Genomic DNA, 18,191 nt, shown 5'->3' on the forward strand with positions numbered 1-18,191 from the left:
GGTATAGTTTTTGCAAAAATATTTCTTTTCGCGTAACTAATATTCATATTTGAATATGAACCAAATCTGTCCGTAAATATAATTTTTCTAAATATCTCAACCCCAGCGCCATCTAGCGGGTTCATTTTTGTAGAGATAATTCTTTCCATGTAAGTAACATGTATTCTGAATATGAGGAAAATCGGACCATAAATACAATTTTTAAAAATATCTTGACGCCAGCGCCACCTAGCGGGTCCAAACTAACTCAGAAACCTTCCCTGGCATGCATTCAACCATTCCCCAAAGTTTCATCGCTATCGGATGAACAGTTTAGGAAGGCATAAGAGACATACAGACAGACAAACATTCATTTTTATATATATATTCTATATATATATATATATATAGTACAGATTTTTATTCTCCCCGTAGTATCAGTATTGCATTAAATGTAAATTTGATATGATTTACGTAACTTCCAACAGCGCTAGCAGTTAACTGTTAGATTTTCTTGTGATGTCCATTTTCATGGACCACTTGCTATCCATTGATGCATTTTTGTCCTTATTATTTATTTTTTTAAAAATATGTATTCACATTGATATCAATTATGAGGGTTGTTCAATTAATTAAAAAAATAAATGACAATAGAAAAACTTTTTAATAAAATAAACTGGAACAGTCTGATTTTCAGCATGGCACCGCTGACATATCAACTACCTGCAATGAAATTTCCCATTAGTACAATCTCGTTTGCTTATTTAATAATGTATGCCCTGCTTACAATATGTATCATGGAAGAACAGTGTACTTGATGAAATTTTTATTTTCTGAATTCATATTGCTTTTTTAGATAGTATTATTACTGATTATTATGATTACTGATAACATTATTACTATTTTTTTTTACATTACTGCCATATCTAAAAAAAATTTAAACAGATATGCTGTTAATTATTCAGAATTTATATTTCAGGCGAGCATAATAAACATTTTGGTTTTTTAAGGAGACTATTCTTAGGATAATAGATTCAAGGTCTCTATTGATATGTAGTTCTTGGAATCTGAGTTCAATTTGATTCCCATTCCAACAAGACATTCCTCTATCGACCGTTTTTTTAATGTAAAAATTTTATTCAATCTCTTATTTAATTCAATATATGCTTTCTTTTTATTTTAACAGGATGTTGTTATGTTGAACGGTTTTGGTACAATTGTTAATCAACTGGGAAAAAGAGTTAAACCATACTTACCACAAATATGTGGTACCATATTGTGGCGTTTAAATAATAAATCTGCCAAAGTTAGACAACAAGCTGCAGATTTAATATCACGTATAGCTGTTGTAATGAAGACATGTCAAGAGGTAAATTTTCTTTATTTATTATAAATATTATGTATAGACTGTTTTTTCTTGTAAGTTTTATCAGTCTCTAATTATTGTTAGCTATCAGTGATATTGGATTATGTCATCCTCAGACTTGATTCATGATTCCCAGCTTTAATTATTATTTTGTTCTGAAATTTATCTATTTATTTTTTATTTACTTATTTTATTGTATTTAATTCTCTTTAGTTTTAGGTTATAGTTCTTGATATAATACTTTGGAAATTTAAGCATTTCTTCTGTTGATTTATGTAATTAATCTGTTTAGTTCAATTATCACTTAAGTATGGAGATATGAAGACAATAGTATTAATTAATTGTAAACGATAGATTTACTTTTGAAGTCGTTTGCCATACACAGACACTTGATGGAATCAGTATAGCAATTTATTTTAACGTGTGTTTCAAAATGAATATCAGGGTTTTAAACTTATGTAATTCTTATTAAGTTTACTTACATTGATAAATTATACAAATGAAAGAGCAACTCAAACAGTTATTCCTATAAGTGTTCAGTGTGAGCACCATTTGTCACATGCACACATCCAGCCAATAGGAGAGTTCATCTCATATTGTAATCAGTAAGTCTGGAGTAATTAATGTGACAAATGCTTCAATCCTATGTCTCAAGTTTAGTTGGCCATCCACTAACAGTGGCATGTATACTTGATTCTTTGTAAACCCCCAAAGAAAAAATTGCATGGTGTGTGTCAGATCAGGTGAATGGGAGGCCACAGCAAACAAGCCATTTTGTTGCCAAATAAAGTTCTGTGGTTCGTATTGCAGTTGAGGAAAGAGCCATAATTATAGTATATCAAGATAGTTCATTCCAGATGCATTTGCATCTTTAAAAAAAAAAAAACAACCCATAAATTTGGCATTGGGATGCGACATAAAAAACTTTGGGGGTTTAAAAAAACATAAGTTTTGGGGAGTTTTGTTCACTCTGCAATATTTTGTGTGGATTTTCTGATCCCTAGATGCGCACATTCAAGTATTTACTTTTCCATTGACATGAAATATCGATTTGTCACTGAATGCAACATAATAGAGAAAGTCTTTATCAAAGTGCATCATTTCATTAGTGAAGTTAGCACGCAAACCATAATCAGAGTAGGCTTTAGAGCTTGTAACAACTGTAAACGATATGGACATAGTTGTAAGCATTTCTTTAAAACCCTCCACACAGATGTCACTGGAATCGCTAATTCGCGACTAGCTTTCTTAACAGAATTTCTAGGACTACGCACAAAAGACTCTTACATGTTCAACATTATCTTTGGACACCCGCAGTCATCCTGTACGATCCCCTTTACAAATACAGCTAGTGGTTTCAAATTGTTTATACCATCTATGAATGTTATTGTCACTCGGGGATCACAACAGAACTTCAAACCCAATCCACGTCGAACGATAATTAGCATCATACTTTGCAAACTGCAAACTCAGAACGCTTTCTTGGTGGGGGGGGGGGGGTCGCCATCTTTGCTAGTATCGCTTTTAAGCGGAAGGTACAGGAAATAGTTTATGAACTTGCACACTGCTAAAAATGTTTGAGTTGTCCTTTCATTTTATGTAATCATTGTATGAAACTTGAGAAATATTACATAGCTTTAAAACACTGATATTTTTTTTGAAATGCACGTTATATTAAAGGTTGTATTTAAAAACTAAAAAAAAAAAAGTTTTCTTTCACTGAAGTGTACATTTTATTTAAAGAAAATCGTTATGAATTATGGAATATTACTTGTAAATTATGTATCCTGCAATTTAAAATTTTTTCTTGATTGTGCATTTCAGTGTTCAGTTATGCTATAAAGAGATAAAAAATTAGTGTTGAAGTAGTTTAAGAATAAGGTTGTATTTGTCACATTCTCAGCTGCAAGCATTTAAAAAAAAATTGTATCATTACGAGTTCATAAGAGTACAGATTTTTTATTACACTGAATTATGTGTTTTTACTACATTATTATAGTACATATATAGATGCATTATTTCAATGTAAAAAGGAAAGAGGCATTTATTAATGTATATTAAAAACTAATGAATAATCTCAGCTGTCTGTTCGGAAAGAATAAAATAGCTTCATGTTAACTTCAGAATACATTACAGATCTTGCAATAGTTTTACACCTGATTTGTTGTGTAGAATAGAAACGTGGTGCTTAAAAGATAAAACTAAATATTTAATAGTGTTGTTAGTGGTATGCAGGATAGCTGCTTAACCACCGGGTTGGTCTAGTGGTGAATGCGTCTTCCCAAATCAGCTGATTTGGAAGTCAAGAGTTCCAGCGTTCAAGTCCTAGTAGAGCCAGTTATTTTTACACGGATTTGAATAATATATCGTGGATACCGGTGTTCTTTGGTGGTTGGGTTTCAATTAACCACACATCTCAGGAATTGTCGAACTGAGACTGTACAAGACTACACTTCATTTACACTCATACATATCATCCTCATTTATCCTCTGAAGAATTATCTAAACGGTAGTTACCGGAGGCTAAACAGGAAAAAGAAAGAAAGTTCTGTGTAATGGATTTGCCTCATCAGCTTGTGAAATGAATCTTCAGGTTGGGGTTTATAACGTTTTTTTTTTTTTTTTCATTTTGTATTGTTTGTTATTTCAGGAAAAACTTATGGGTCACTTGGGGGTTGTATTGTATGAATACCTCGGTGAAGAGTATCCTGAAGTATTAGGAAGTATTTTGGGTGCTTTGAAAGCAATTGTTAATGTAATTGGTATGACCAAAATGACACCACCAATTAAAGATTTACTACCGAGATTGACACCTATTTTAAAGAATAGACATGAAAAGGTTAGTACTGTTTTATTTTTTAGTGCTTGTGTATATGTATGTTAATATATTGTCAATGTTATAAAATTTTCAAACATATTATTATTCTTGTTTTTCTTTTTTACCAATCTTACGTAATTCAAAGTAGAGTTATGTGTGTATATTTCTTGTATACATGAATATATGCATTTTGTAACAGTGTAACAGTGGAATGTTCATGCCAGTTTTTATGAAATAAATGTTAAATTAATCCAGTAATAAGTATGATCCATAGTGTGTGATAATTTGATGAAAATTATTATAATAATTCTAAAAAAGTAACAAGATTCCAAACCTTTATTATTGTTATTATTATTATTATTTATTTTTTAAGTAGAAATGGTTTCTTTTTGCCTTCTTCATACCAGATGTACTTGTCCTCATGGACAATGGCATGCTAATAATGCAGATGTATGATCTAATGCATTACAATTTATATGTTCGGTTATGTTTTTATTATTTGGTTTTTTTTATAATTTATTGGCAAACATTCTGCTAGCATTTTTAATATAAATGATGGCTATTCTTAGCTATATTATTCTGTAACTAACTTTTTTTTAAAGAGACTGCTGTCATTTGATTATTATTTCATTTTATCTAATTCTGTTTCATCCTTCATGTAATTTTCTATTTTTATTGAATAGAATTAGTTTTATATTATTTTTTGCTAAAGGAAAATTTTAACTAAAAGCAATGAATCTACAATATTTAGGCGGACAGAAAACATTATTTACTGAAAATTGTAGCATGGTTTTGAGTTGTGAAATATTCTCCGATAAAAAAAAGTTTTTATTACTAATTAAGAAAATTGAATAGTACTTCAATTAAATTCTAGGCATTTTTAACGTATAGAAAACTTAGTTTGTAAGTGTACAAGTTGCTAAATCATTTAATGGTTAGAGACAAAAGTATTACACTCTATTAAAAAAGAATTATATAAAGAAAACATAATCTTAGCAGCAACAGTTCATGTTTAGTAAGCATGGTATTTGCATACTATATGCGAACATGGAATAAGTTGCCTTGTAGTCAGCTTTGTCAGATATCTTGGATTATATATTTTTCTAAAATTCCGTTGTTTGTGAATTCCAATGGAATTCCGTGCTTGTATTCCTATTGTTGAGGTTGTTATCATAGGAGAGGAAAATTTGTATAGGTGATAGAGTGACGATGATCAAACTGTTCCACTTGAAGGATGAAAGTATGTTGCATTGTTGTGGTGGCATGTTATGAATCAGCACAATGCCTCTGGTAAGCAAACAGCCGCATTGCTTGTTCTGAACGAACAACACAATTTTTTCAGCATTTTGCAATTGACATCACTATTAATTATACTTTTTTCCTTTAGGCAAAAAGTCGACAAGTAAAATTCCTTTTTTGTCGAATGGTTAACACTAGTTTGCATTGTCTTTTTGGATCACAAAGTTTGTCACCATTCCATAGATTGTTTTGATTGTAAGACTACACCAATGTCATGACTGAATCAGTTAAAATTTTTTATATTTGATCTGGCTTCCAGATAGTCAGCCACATACATGTGTTTGGAATCCCACAACACTTATCAAGAAAATTTTTTTTTGTAAAGAGTTGTGATTTGAAATTTTGATTGTGGCAAACCATAGTGTTTGTATTCTGTGCTTGCCATTTTTTATTTTTTGGGTTGCAATGATCCGCATGTCGTACTTACTCTTTTAATATGCCTATCACGATGGTGATGCATTGTGCGATGTTAGGATTATTTTGAATCGGTTCATCAATTTCCTTTTTTTGGTGTTTATCATCAGTTGCAGAAACTGTCGACCACTACGAGTTTCATCCTCTATATTCACTTTACCAGGTTCCTATGCACAAAATTTTGTTGCCCTCCTACTCGCCGTACATCACCATAAACAGCTTTCATGACCATAAACAGCTTTTAGACACTGATGAATGTCAATAGTGTTCCCTTTTTTGCTGTTAAAAATTCAATTTATGCATGTTATTTTAGACATATTGATAAAGCAGGTATACCATTCATCCTAACTTGGCGAGTGACTGAAAATGAAAGGGCTTGAATCAACTAGTTTTGAAATGCTAGTAACAGGGAATGAAACTGTAGGATAGCAGCATCTGTCACCTTGCGTGAGTTCGTTCTTCTGTTACATTCCAGTGTGTGTTAGATTTTATCTGTCCTTTTGTGGAAGATTAAACAAGATTTAGCACAGATGGTACATGTTAATCTAAAAGTGAGAATAGTAAATACGTTTTTAATATTTAACATATGTTTGAAGGGAGTTGTGAACTCTGTTAAGTATCATATATATATATATATATATATATATATATATTAGTGGGGTCTGATTGAATGATCTATTCCATACGGTCCAATATTCTGTTGGATAATTTGTTACACCACAAAATTGCCGGGATAGGCAAGATTAGTTATATTTGTTAGAAACTTTATAACTGTTCTAAATCGCTCCTCTATTTTTAAATGAAAAATGATTTTTGTTACAAGATGTATTTAAGTTGATCAATATAAAATATAAAATCATGTGTTTTTCATCTATATAAATGCTCTTGCTTTCCAAATGAATTATCAGCAAGGTGGTGGCCTTGAGATTCTGTGTGGGTGGTTGTTTGTGTCATCCAGTTTATCTGATAGCAGATTGCCATTTCTCACCACCTATCTGTTTTTAGCTTATCCTTATTGTTTCTTTCCCATTGTCTGTTTTGCATTTATTGATTTGATTCTGCCGAATCCTCCACACTGATGTCACCATTCTCAGCATAATTTGTCTGCATCGTTGCTTATTTGAATTTGATTCAAATAAACATAATAAGATATATCAGATCATGATGGTTTTTGCATGACCTTTGGCAATTCTATATATACAACTTAATTTTAGTAGTTGAACATATATAATTTACAAGTGTTGTTAATTAGAACCTACGTGATTAAATAATTTTTTTTTTTATTATGTAGGTACAAGAGAATTGTATAGATTTGGTTGGAAGAATTGCAGATCGTGGCCCAGAGTATGTTTCTGCTAGAGAGTGGATGAGAATTTGTTTTGAATTATTAGAATTGCTCAAAGCACATAAGAAATCAATCCGTCGTGCTACAGTAAATACATTCGGTTATATTGCTAAAGCTATTGGGTGAGTAATTTTTGTATAAATTTTTAATTAAAATATATGTATATACGTAACGTGCTAAAAAAATTAATTAAAAAGTAACTCCTGTTTCAATAATCATCACCTGTACATCAGTAAATACAAAGGAATTAGTAAATTAGTTAGGTAATATTGTATAAATTAATGACTAGTGGGAAAGTTTAATAGTTCTCTGCAAAAAAAGGTAAAATTTACACTAAGTTTATGGTCAGCTTTCTTTAAATTAGTATTTAATTTTTGGAATGTGTGTTTTAATTATAAAACTTTTTCCTGTTTTCAGTCCACATGATGTTTTGGCAACATTACTTAATAATTTAAAAGTACAAGAACGTCAGAACAGAGTATGTACAACAGTTGCCATCGCCATAGTCGCTGAAACTTGTTCACCTTTCACCGTGTTACCTGCATTAATGAATGAATATAGAGTACCAGAATTAAATGTACAAAATGGTGTATTAAAATCGTTATCATTTTTATTTGAATACATCGGTGAAATGGGGAAAGATTATATTTATGCAGTTACACCATTGTTAGAAGATGCGCTTATGGATAGGTGAGTTATCAAAAATAGATTTTGATAATTTATTACAGAATGCCTGTTGTACGATAAATTATTAAATTTATTTTAGGTTTCTTTAGATAACCTAATAGTTATTTTTCTCTGGAACTCCTTAATCTTGTGTTAAATTGTGTGTATGTTAATATGTAACAAAAGAAAAGATTTTTTTGCTGATACAGTGTATTTGTTTAGAAAAACAGAATGTCCCACACAATTATGTAGTTAATCCCCTTGTAATTTTTTTGTAATATGTGTGGGGAAAAGCAGTCGTTTTGAACTGTTCCTTATGTCTTATTTCAGTGTTAGTATATGCACAGTCAACTGTTGGTATATGCATAACTGTTGGTTATGCATAGTCAACTGTTGGTGTGGTCTAACTTAAAATTAGTCCCTTCCAGTAGAAAAAATTTATTATTTTTATAGTAATGAAACTATCATGTGTGAGCTAAATCAGCTTGCAGTTATGTTAACACATATGTAATATTTTTATTTTTAATCGGTAACTTGTGAATTTATGCTCGTTTACACAGTGACTTGTCATTTTACTGTAATTAATATAATTATTTTGATTTTATAATCAGCTTTGTTTATAAAAAAATTACTTACAGTAATACTTTTTATCTGTTATCGATAAACTGCATCTATATGGTAAGATATATGGCAAATTTTAATTAAAGAAAGTTAGGTTATGTGTCATAAACCCACCGGGTTGGTCTAGTGGTTAACGCGTCTTCCCAAATCAGCTGATTTGGAAGTCGAGAGTTACAGCGTTCAAGTCCTAGTAAAGCCAGATATTTTTACATGGATTTGAATACTAGATCGTGGATACCGGTGTTCTTTGGTGGTTGGGTTTCAATTAACCACACATCTCAGGAATGGTTGAACTGAGAATGCACAAGACTAACACTTCATTTACACTCATACATATCATTCTCATTCATCCTCTGAAGAATTATCTAAACGGTAGTTACTGGAGGCTAAACAGGAAAAAGAAAAAAAAAAAGAAAGGTTATGTGTCATAATTGATGACAAAATAGGTTACAAATAAAATGTTACTACATTTATTATTTATAAATTTGTACTTCAAACTAGGTTTTATTTTTCCAAACAGTTTAGAAAAATTCAATAAAAAATATATAGCAAAGTGTAATATTACAAATCTTTTTTGTATCAAAACTACAGTAGTAGATTACTACTACATGAATGAAAAGTGAAAGCTAGGTAGATTCTATACTTTTTTTGCACAGTCTGGATCCCATTTAATAAATAAGCTTCTTTGAATAAATTGATTGTTCAGATTAATTGTAATGTTTTTGCATTTTCATAGTTTTTAAGTTACGTTATCTGATGTTAGCAGGTGAGAGAGGTTTAACGATGCACCAGAGTTGTTGTTATCTGTTTCTTTTGTATTAAATTTAGTATAAATTGCCAATATTAATGTAGTAAATAATTTTAAAAAATCAAAATAATTTCTAAACTTAACTATAATAGATTGCAGATTGTTAACTCAGATTAATAGTAGAAGGAAGATTAAAGAAAAACAAACCAACATACTTGGCGTTTATAGACCTAGAAAAGGCATTCGATAACGTAGACTGGAATAAAATGTTCAGCATTTAAAAAAAATTAGGGTTCAAATATAGAGATAGAAGAACAATTGCTAACATGTACAGGAACCAAACAGCAACAGTAACAATTGAAGAACATAAGAAAGAAGCCGTAATATGAAAGGGAGTCCGACAAGTATGTTCCGTATCTCCGTTACTTTTTAATCTTTACATGGAACTAGCAGTTAATTATGTTAAAGAACAATTTAGATTCGGAGTAACAGTACAAGGTGAAAAGATAAAGATGCTGCGATTTGCTGATGATATAGTAATTCCAGCCGAGAGTAAAAAGGATTTAGAAGAAACAATGAACGGCATAGATGAAGTCCTACGCAAGAACTATCGCATGAAAATAAACAAGAACAAAACGAAAGTAATGAAATGTAGTAGAAATAACAAAGATGGACCACTGAATGTGAAAATAGGAGGAGAAAAGATTATGGAGGTAGAAGAATTTTGTTATTTGGGAAGTAGAATTACTAAAGATGGACGAAGCAGGAGCGATATAAAATGCCGAATAGCACAAGCTAACGAGCTTTCAGTAAGAATTATAATTTGTTTACATCAAAAATTAATTTAAAGGTCAGGAAAAGATTTTTTAAAGTATATGTTTGGAGCATCGCTTTAAACAGAAGTGAAACTTGGACGATAGGAGTATCTGAGAAGAAAAGATTAGAAGCTTTTGAAATGCGGTGCTATAGTAGAATGTTAAAAATCAGATGGGTGGATAAAGTGACAAATGAAGAGGTATTGCGACAAATAGATGAAGAAAGAAGCATTTGGAAAAATATAGTTAAAAGAAGAGACAGACTTATAGGCCACATATTAAGGCATCCTGGAATAGTCGCTTTAATATTAGAAGGACAGGTAGAAGGAAAAAATTGTGTAGGCAGGCCACGTTTGGAATATGTAAAACAAATTGTTAGGGATGTAGGATGTAGAGGGGTATACTGAAATGAAACGACTAGCACTAGATAGGGAATCTTGGAGAGCTGCATCAAACCAGTCAAATGACTGAAGACAAAAAAAACAAAAAAACTATAATAATAGTTGATAGATTAAAAAAAAGCTATACATACACACACACTTAACCTTTCAACACATGAACCAAGTGACAATAATAATGTAATGTATTTACGTACTAATTGATTAGACATCATTTAAGTTTAGTTGATTATATCAGTAGTAAAAGTTACCTATTACTGCTTCTATATGATTTTTGAATGAGAGAAAATGAAATATCAGTAAAACAAGTCAGCATCTGACATAGTACTTAGAAATGCTCATGAATTATTTCTAAAAAATTCCATAAGCTATCTGTAAGCAGATTACTTTGAAATTTACATTATTTTGGCAGATATGAAATCAATGAAAAAATAATGTGTTGACTATTAGGTTTGCCAAATTAATAAGATCTTGAGAATGTATTTTATGCTATGCTTCATTTGAATCAGTTTTTCCTTATGTAATAGCTGTATCCGCTTGAAATCTTTATTTTAATTTTTTTAATTGAATCCATACAATGGAAATTGTGCAAAATAAATTATTGTATGAGATTCATTTCAGTAGGTTATGATGTTATCGTTCTACAGACATTCCTACTGGTTTATTTAGACTGTTTTGCATCTTGTTCGTGATCTATTATTGAAACATTCACAGTCAGAAGGCTAAATGTATTTTATGTGACTGTTCATTAACATTCTTGTAGTTATCAATTGAAGTCAGATGTTTTTCATTCTGCTTCATTTTCTCCTGCGCCATGATGTTGCTTACCACTTCATTTCATCTATAATTTTATCTATTTTTAAAATATCACCTATTATCAGTCACAAAAAGAATGGTGAATATAAATGACACAAAATTGCACAATCTGTTAGAAAATGTGAACATATCATGTAAGTACTGAAAAATGCATACTACACCGTAATGAAAGCTGCAAATGCCTTCTGCAGAGACTAAGAAGGTAAGGGATTATCTTGCCCTATGCCATGTAAATTATAGCTGCCTTGTGTGATTTAACGTTCTTTATATAAAGATTTGAAGTAATTCTAATTACGTGTGTACGATTCTATTTCATATCTATTTTATAAAACGGTTGATGATTAATTATAATATTGTTTTGTTTTTAACAGGGATCTAGTCCATAGACAAACAGCTTGTGCTGCAATTAAACATATGGCTCTCGGAGTGTATGGATTTGGTTGTGAAGATGCTCTTATACATTTATTGAATCACGTTTGGCCAAATATATTTGAGACCTCACCGCATTTGGTACAAGCATTTATGGATGCGATCGAAGGATTAAGAGTAGCGCTTGGGCCAATGAAAATACTTCAGTACACGTTACAGGTAAATTATTATATATTAAACATATAACTTTCAGCTTTGATGTTGAAAGTGAAATTTTACGTTTTGCTAGCAATATCATCCCTATATCTACATGAAATGAAGACGACTTACAAATTTGTTAATGCTTCTCATTTTTCACAGTATATTGGTGTGGAATACACAGTCATACAAACATTTTCTGGAGTGAGATTATAAAAACAAAAAATTTGAAAAGTTAATTCATATTGTAAGTTTCTGCTCATGTTATTTCCTTCCCTTGCCGCCTTCTCTCATTTGCTTTAGTTTTTGTTGATATCATAAGAAGTTATCTTGCAAGAAAAAATTTATAATATTTAAATAGCATGAATTCTGATTCTATAGTTCGTACAGACCACTCAAAATACAATAATTCTTTTGGTTGTGCTTTTGTGGTTGGCAATAGAATATACATATTTGGCCTTCCCAGCATTGTCAGTGTTTTTGTCTTGGAACTATACGCTATTAATAAGGCTTGAAATATAATAAGCCCAACATATCGACACATACTTGTCTTTTCAGACACTCTGTGTTCCATGAGATGTCTTATTTTTGAAATGACTCTGTATAATACAAGTGTGAGCTTTTCTGAATCCCCAGGCATATTGGAATTTTAGGCAATGAGTGTGTTGATAGTGTGGCGAAAAAGAGGCTTGTTTTTTGCAGCCTCCTTTCACTAATTTTTCTGATGATCTTGTCTGTTTTCTTAAGAGGGTGGTTTGTGATGACTGGCTACAGAATGCTACCATCAACAATAAAGTTCATCCATTTAAGAACACTGTATCATCTTGGAGCTCTTCATGCAGGAATAACTGTCAAGAGGAGGTTAGCTAATCTTACTCATGGACACCTCATTAATTAGACTGATGCACCGTTTTGCGACTGCCAGCTTACGGTGCACCACATCCTTGTGGTCTGTGTCTGTTATCTGGTATTGCATCATAAGTTTGAACTAGGGGCTGACATCTGAAATTTCTTATGGAATATGACAATGTTATTGAGTGTCTTATGAATCTTAAGGACATTGCATCTGTATTCAAATATTTGATTATTTCTGTAACTTTTTTGTCTATTTATGCCATTTGGTGTTTATCAAAAGGTAATTTTGTTGCTTTAAGTTAATTTTTAGTTTATTTAATTTTGGTTTTATTTTGCCTGTATGAAATCTGTTTAATTTTGAAATGTTCAATATAATAATATTGTGCCTGGCCGCTGATAACACTTTGTTTTGTGGCCAAGGAAAAAAAGAAGCTTTAACATCCTTTCCTGTCAATATGATATGATTAAATTTAAATTATAAAGGTCATCAAAAGCCCTAGAAAAGTTTTTTTTTGGAATTACCTTTAATATGTTTGTAATACTTTCTTATATGACATCTATTGATTCTTACTGCACCTCTCTGTTGACTTGTATTGCCCTGTTAATGGATATCTTTACTATAGGATTGTAAGAGGGTGGTCTGATATTTTTACCCGTTTGGTTGAAAATTACTGTATAATGATGGTGTGTTGTGAACTCGTGCATTGTTGTGAAGCAGGAACCAGTCCTCTGTTACATGAAAATGTGATAAGTCACGACTGAAGTATGTCCAATAAATGTTTTAGACTGTCTGGGTAAGACAGCTACAGTAATATGATCATGCATTCAAAATTTTGAACGCCACAGCCAGTTACCGGCCTCACTCGATCTAACATCGTCATGAAATAGATCAAACCATTCTACAAGCTATAGCTTCATTGTCGTGCACTTGTTTGATTGATTCAAACATTTCTGTAACATATTCTCGAAGCTGAAAGCTTTTTGCTGGTTGCTCCGATTTTAAATATTAGATGATAGGCACAAAAACAGATATACTGCACAAACTGAATGAACTTTGGTTATGTTGTTTCACAAGGCTTCTCTCGACAAGTTCCAAATTCACCCTTGAAATTTCATCGCTGATTATTTTTATAGCTGTAATCTTAGATTATTTTGTAGAGATTGTGTAATTAAAGGAGTAAACAAAAAAATCTTTGTTTAAAGAGGTAATGTCTTCTTGATATAAAAAGTTTTTTTCCTTTCGAGAATTATTCCCATTATTTTTCTAAGTTTACTAATTTGTTAATTTGTGCAGTTATTAAGTGGATAATATTTTTTAAGGCAGCTTAATTATAGAATGCTCACAAGAGTCAAAATCTTTAACTGAATTTATCGTGCTGATTATTGTGCAGTTTTTTATAACCTGTAAATTATTTTAAGTTATATTGAACGTTGATTTACTTGATGATTGTACACAAAGCAATCTTCAGTCCTTCAGAAAATTACCTCGCACATAACTCTGGCATGTTAAAATTATTAAATGCATGTTACTGCTATTAAATTAAAAATAGAGGGAAAGGTATTAAGACTAGAAATCATGTTTAATTCTTCTTAGTCTCCAAGAGGTTAAGTTGAAAATTTAATTAAGGTTTTTTAAAAGTATTAATTTCATATTATTAATTTCAGGGTTTATTCCATCCAGCAAGAAAGGTGCGTGATGTGTATTGGAAAATCTATAATTCGTTATATATTGGTGGACAAGATACTCTAGTAGCCGGTTATCCAAGAATACATAATGATCCAAAAAATCAATATGTTCGTTATGAATTAGATTACATTCTTTAAATTAATGATCGATCATTGGAAAGACTTAAGTTCATTTATATTTGTAAATAATAAAGTGATGATAGCGGTAATATTTATGCAGATAATAGTATGGAGATGATAAGATTTATTTATTGTTATAAAAAAAAGTGAAATAATGAATAAATTGGAAAATTAATGAATTAATTAAAACAAATTTTTAAGTTAATTGAATTATACTGTAACAAAAGCATCATTTACTTTTTTTTTTGTTTTTATTTATATTGTTTTTTTTTAATTTCTAGTATGCGACTTCTTCACATAACATGATTATAAGAATTGTTTTTACATTATCAAAGTGCTATTATTTTACTTCATTTTTTAAATTAATGTATATTTTGATTTTTCATTGTGTAAAAATTTTAGTCAAAAATTTAATACTACTTTTTACATGCACATGTGCACATTCATAAGTACACACAAATACATGTACACATTAATTTATTATTAAAATAAAAAATCTTTTTTTTAAAGGTAAGTTGAAAATTAATTATCTTTTTTAATAAAATTGTTTTGTTTTTGCTTTTTTTATTTTTTCATTATCAAAAGAAAATTCTTTTTTTAGTTTTTGTTTTTAGAGAAATTCTTTATACAGTAAAGTAAAAATGAATGGACAAAATTTAAATTTTGTTTTATTTTAATAATTGTATCTTTACTGTGATAATTTTTTTAATCTTTTATTTCTTAATATATGCGTAATAATAAAAAATAAATTACATTAAAATTATTCTAAAAAAAAAAACATTTGTTATTATCGCTTTTATTATTATAGTGTTTTATATTTTGTATGTAGATTTCATTCAGTGTGTTCTATTATTAATTAATTTATGTGTTGCATATTGTGCATAAACTAAGACGGTCTATTGCTCTTAGTTTATATACATGATTCATATTGAAGTAAATATAGTAATAAAATTGTATATATATTTTATGTTTTATTAGTACAATTATTCCTAATTCTATTTTTTTTTTATTTACAAATATATTTGTGGATTTACATTTTAACTCAAATCTAATCGGTTTGTTGTTTACTTAGTTGAATCTTTGGTTTGCCGGTTTTTATTTTTTAATTGGTAATTTCCATAAATGGGGATAACTTAGTATAATATTTCGTATTGCATCTAGGCATACAGAATTTTTTCCTCCATCTGTTTTTATGATTAAAAAAATCTCACGATTTTAAGACTTGGCTAGTAATAAACCTTGTTCGTAGATTCTTTTTTTTTTTAAATAGGTTATTAATAATCTTCCCTTCATACTTCTCCATCTTGAAAGGGAATTCAGGTTTAGTTCAGCTTATTATTCTAGCATCGACTGTATAAATCTAAGATTCTCTGTATAAAATCTAAGTTTGAGGTTATCTTAACATTTTGGCTATGGTATTCTTTTTAATTTGTATAATTTTTGTGCATTATAATCCCCCATTATCCATTATTAATGCTTCCAGTCAAGTATTATAGGACACCTGTATCTTGTAAGATTTCGGCTCTTGTAAACTATCGGTCATCGACAGAACTATTTGTGTTGCTTAGGAGTGATCTTGTTTAGGCTTTTACCTATACATTAAATGTCACGCCAAAGAGACTGTAATCTTTTATTTTCTTTTACTTGGACCTGAACTACATGGGAGGGAAATCAAGAGGCGAATGGGACGAATCGCTAAATGCTTACATAGGATGTACATAACCGGTACCAGAGTTTATGTGTTATAGTATAACATATAAAATGGCTACCAGTTTTGTACTCCTGTATGAAAGCGAGTACTTTCCCTTATACATAAATTTTATGTTCTGACAGGCAAAAACTGTGCAAATTAAATAGAATTTGTATATAAATTCTTGGTAATTCTTCTGCTATATACTATTTGTTATTGTTGATTAAAAATCTTGTGTTTATAATTTATTGTGATAATGTCTAGGCATAATGTAATAATACTGCTGTAATATCTAGGACTTTGTATGTTGGTGATTTGTGATATATGCTTGAAATGTGCCTTGTTATATGAAACTTCATTACATCGCCATGGCAATGTTTACGATATATTCGTATTAATTGATTGGCTGACAACATTTACAAATTACCAAGCGTTACAAAATGGTCCAGTGTTGTTTTTAAAAATTCTTAAGTCTGTGTACATGATTTTGTATTAATTCCAAATAATTCATGGGCTACTTTTGTTTATACATGTGTGTTTCTTATATTTATGGTAATACATATGTCTTTTATGGAAAAAAATATTTTTTAATGATAGTATCTCTTTGCTTCTTCTCTCCCATTTTATAAAATGAAAACCAGTTACAAGGGTTAATGAAATATAAATGGGATTTTATTTTTTAAAGAAATTTGTTTATTAAAAGATAAAACACAAATATAATTTATTTTTCTATATAGTTTCCTGCTTTAGAAATAGATTTGTCCCAATAAGAAGGAAGGTTTTTTTATCGCAGCATTGTAGAATGAAGCTAATTGTGTTAGGAGCCAATTGCATTTGAATCCCTCCACACCCTTGTCATCTTCAAATCATTGCCCTCCTAGAGGTTCTTTAAGCGGCCCAAACAAATGAAAATTGCAAGTTGATAAGTCTGGGCTGTAGGGAGGATGATCAAGTTGAGTCCAGTGCATTTCCTCTAGTATTGAAACCGTTAGCTGTTAGAGGAGATGGCCTCTCGAATCGGTTGGTCTCGTCTTTCATGGCGATATGCAGCCCTCACCTCATTCAACAGCTTGCAGTAGTAAGCAGAATTGATTGTGCATCGCTCATGCAAAAAATCAATGAGCAAAATGCCTCACCGGTCGGAAAAAACTGTTGAAAGAACCTTGCCAGGTGACAGTCAAGTCTTAGTTTTCACTGGAGCTACCAGTTTTCAAGAGCTTAGTTTTCACTGGTGGAGGAAACGGGAGGCCCCTTTTCCTCCACCACTCCATATTGACTTGTTTCGACTCAGGAGTGCAGTGATGCACCCACATTTCGACGCAGGTAGTGATCCCACCCAAAAATGAAACACCTTTTGCAAACCTTGCTGTAAGCCTCTGACAGCTCTCCAAATGTCTCAACTTCTGATCCTTGTTTAAAAGGCAAGGGACCCATCTGGCACACACTTTACAGAACTGTAGATTGTTTGTGATGAACGTATAGGTTCGGAATGTGGAATAGCTGGCTCTCCCCACTCCTAATGACCCCATCCAAGCATACTAGAAGTGCAAGCCGAGTCCTACCAACTGTAGACGCTCAGGAACAAAAATCTGTTTATATTTGATTTACCCTCGTATAATCTATTTCGTGAATAATTTGAATTTGTTTATTAAATTGTGGTTTCAGATCAAAGACTTGTTTAGACTGTTTTCCATTTAAACAATACTATCTATACCTGGATCAATCAGTTTAAATCTGATTTTATAATAATGGTAAATTGTGATTTTTATTTTAATCTCAAATCACATTTTCCTTTACTTGAAATATTTATTTCTCAGACCAAACTGGAATTAAAGAAAATTGTATCCTTTTTAATTTAACTTTATACTCTAAGTTACGTCTGTGAAATATCATAAAAACTGTACTCGTAGACAAATTTGTTGTTTATTCCTTTACAGTTTTCCAATTATCAGGTCTATTTTTTAAGTAGTAATTTTTTCATCTGTAAA

At 30.7% G+C, this 18,191-nt stretch overlaps 1 protein-coding gene across 2 annotated transcripts in view; it reads left to right on the forward strand.

Moving 5' to 3' along the window:
- The window catches only part of Sf3b1 (splicing factor 3b subunit 1), a 91,300-nt gene extending 75,825 nt beyond the window's left edge, over positions 1-15,475 (forward strand). For both annotated transcript variants that reach the window (XM_075380833.1, XM_075380834.1), the window contains 6 exons: positions 1,166-1,348; positions 3,996-4,184; positions 7,168-7,343; positions 7,639-7,911; positions 11,657-11,873; positions 14,373-15,475. In XM_075380833.1, the coding sequence (XP_075236948.1) occupies positions 1,166-1,348; positions 3,996-4,184; positions 7,168-7,343; positions 7,639-7,911; positions 11,657-11,873; positions 14,373-14,531 (1,197 nt within the window). In that variant the 3' untranslated portion in view covers positions 14,532-15,475. The remainder of the gene's footprint in view (positions 1-1,165; positions 1,349-3,995; positions 4,185-7,167; positions 7,344-7,638; positions 7,912-11,656; positions 11,874-14,372) is intronic.
- Positions 15,476-18,191: the final 2,716 nt, after the last annotated feature.

This window comes from Lycorma delicatula, chromosome 13 (genome assembly GCF_047948215.1).
Source record: "Lycorma delicatula isolate Av1 chromosome 13, ASM4794821v1, whole genome shotgun sequence".
Classification (NCBI taxonomy): domain Eukaryota; kingdom Metazoa; phylum Arthropoda; class Insecta; order Hemiptera; family Fulgoridae; genus Lycorma; species Lycorma delicatula.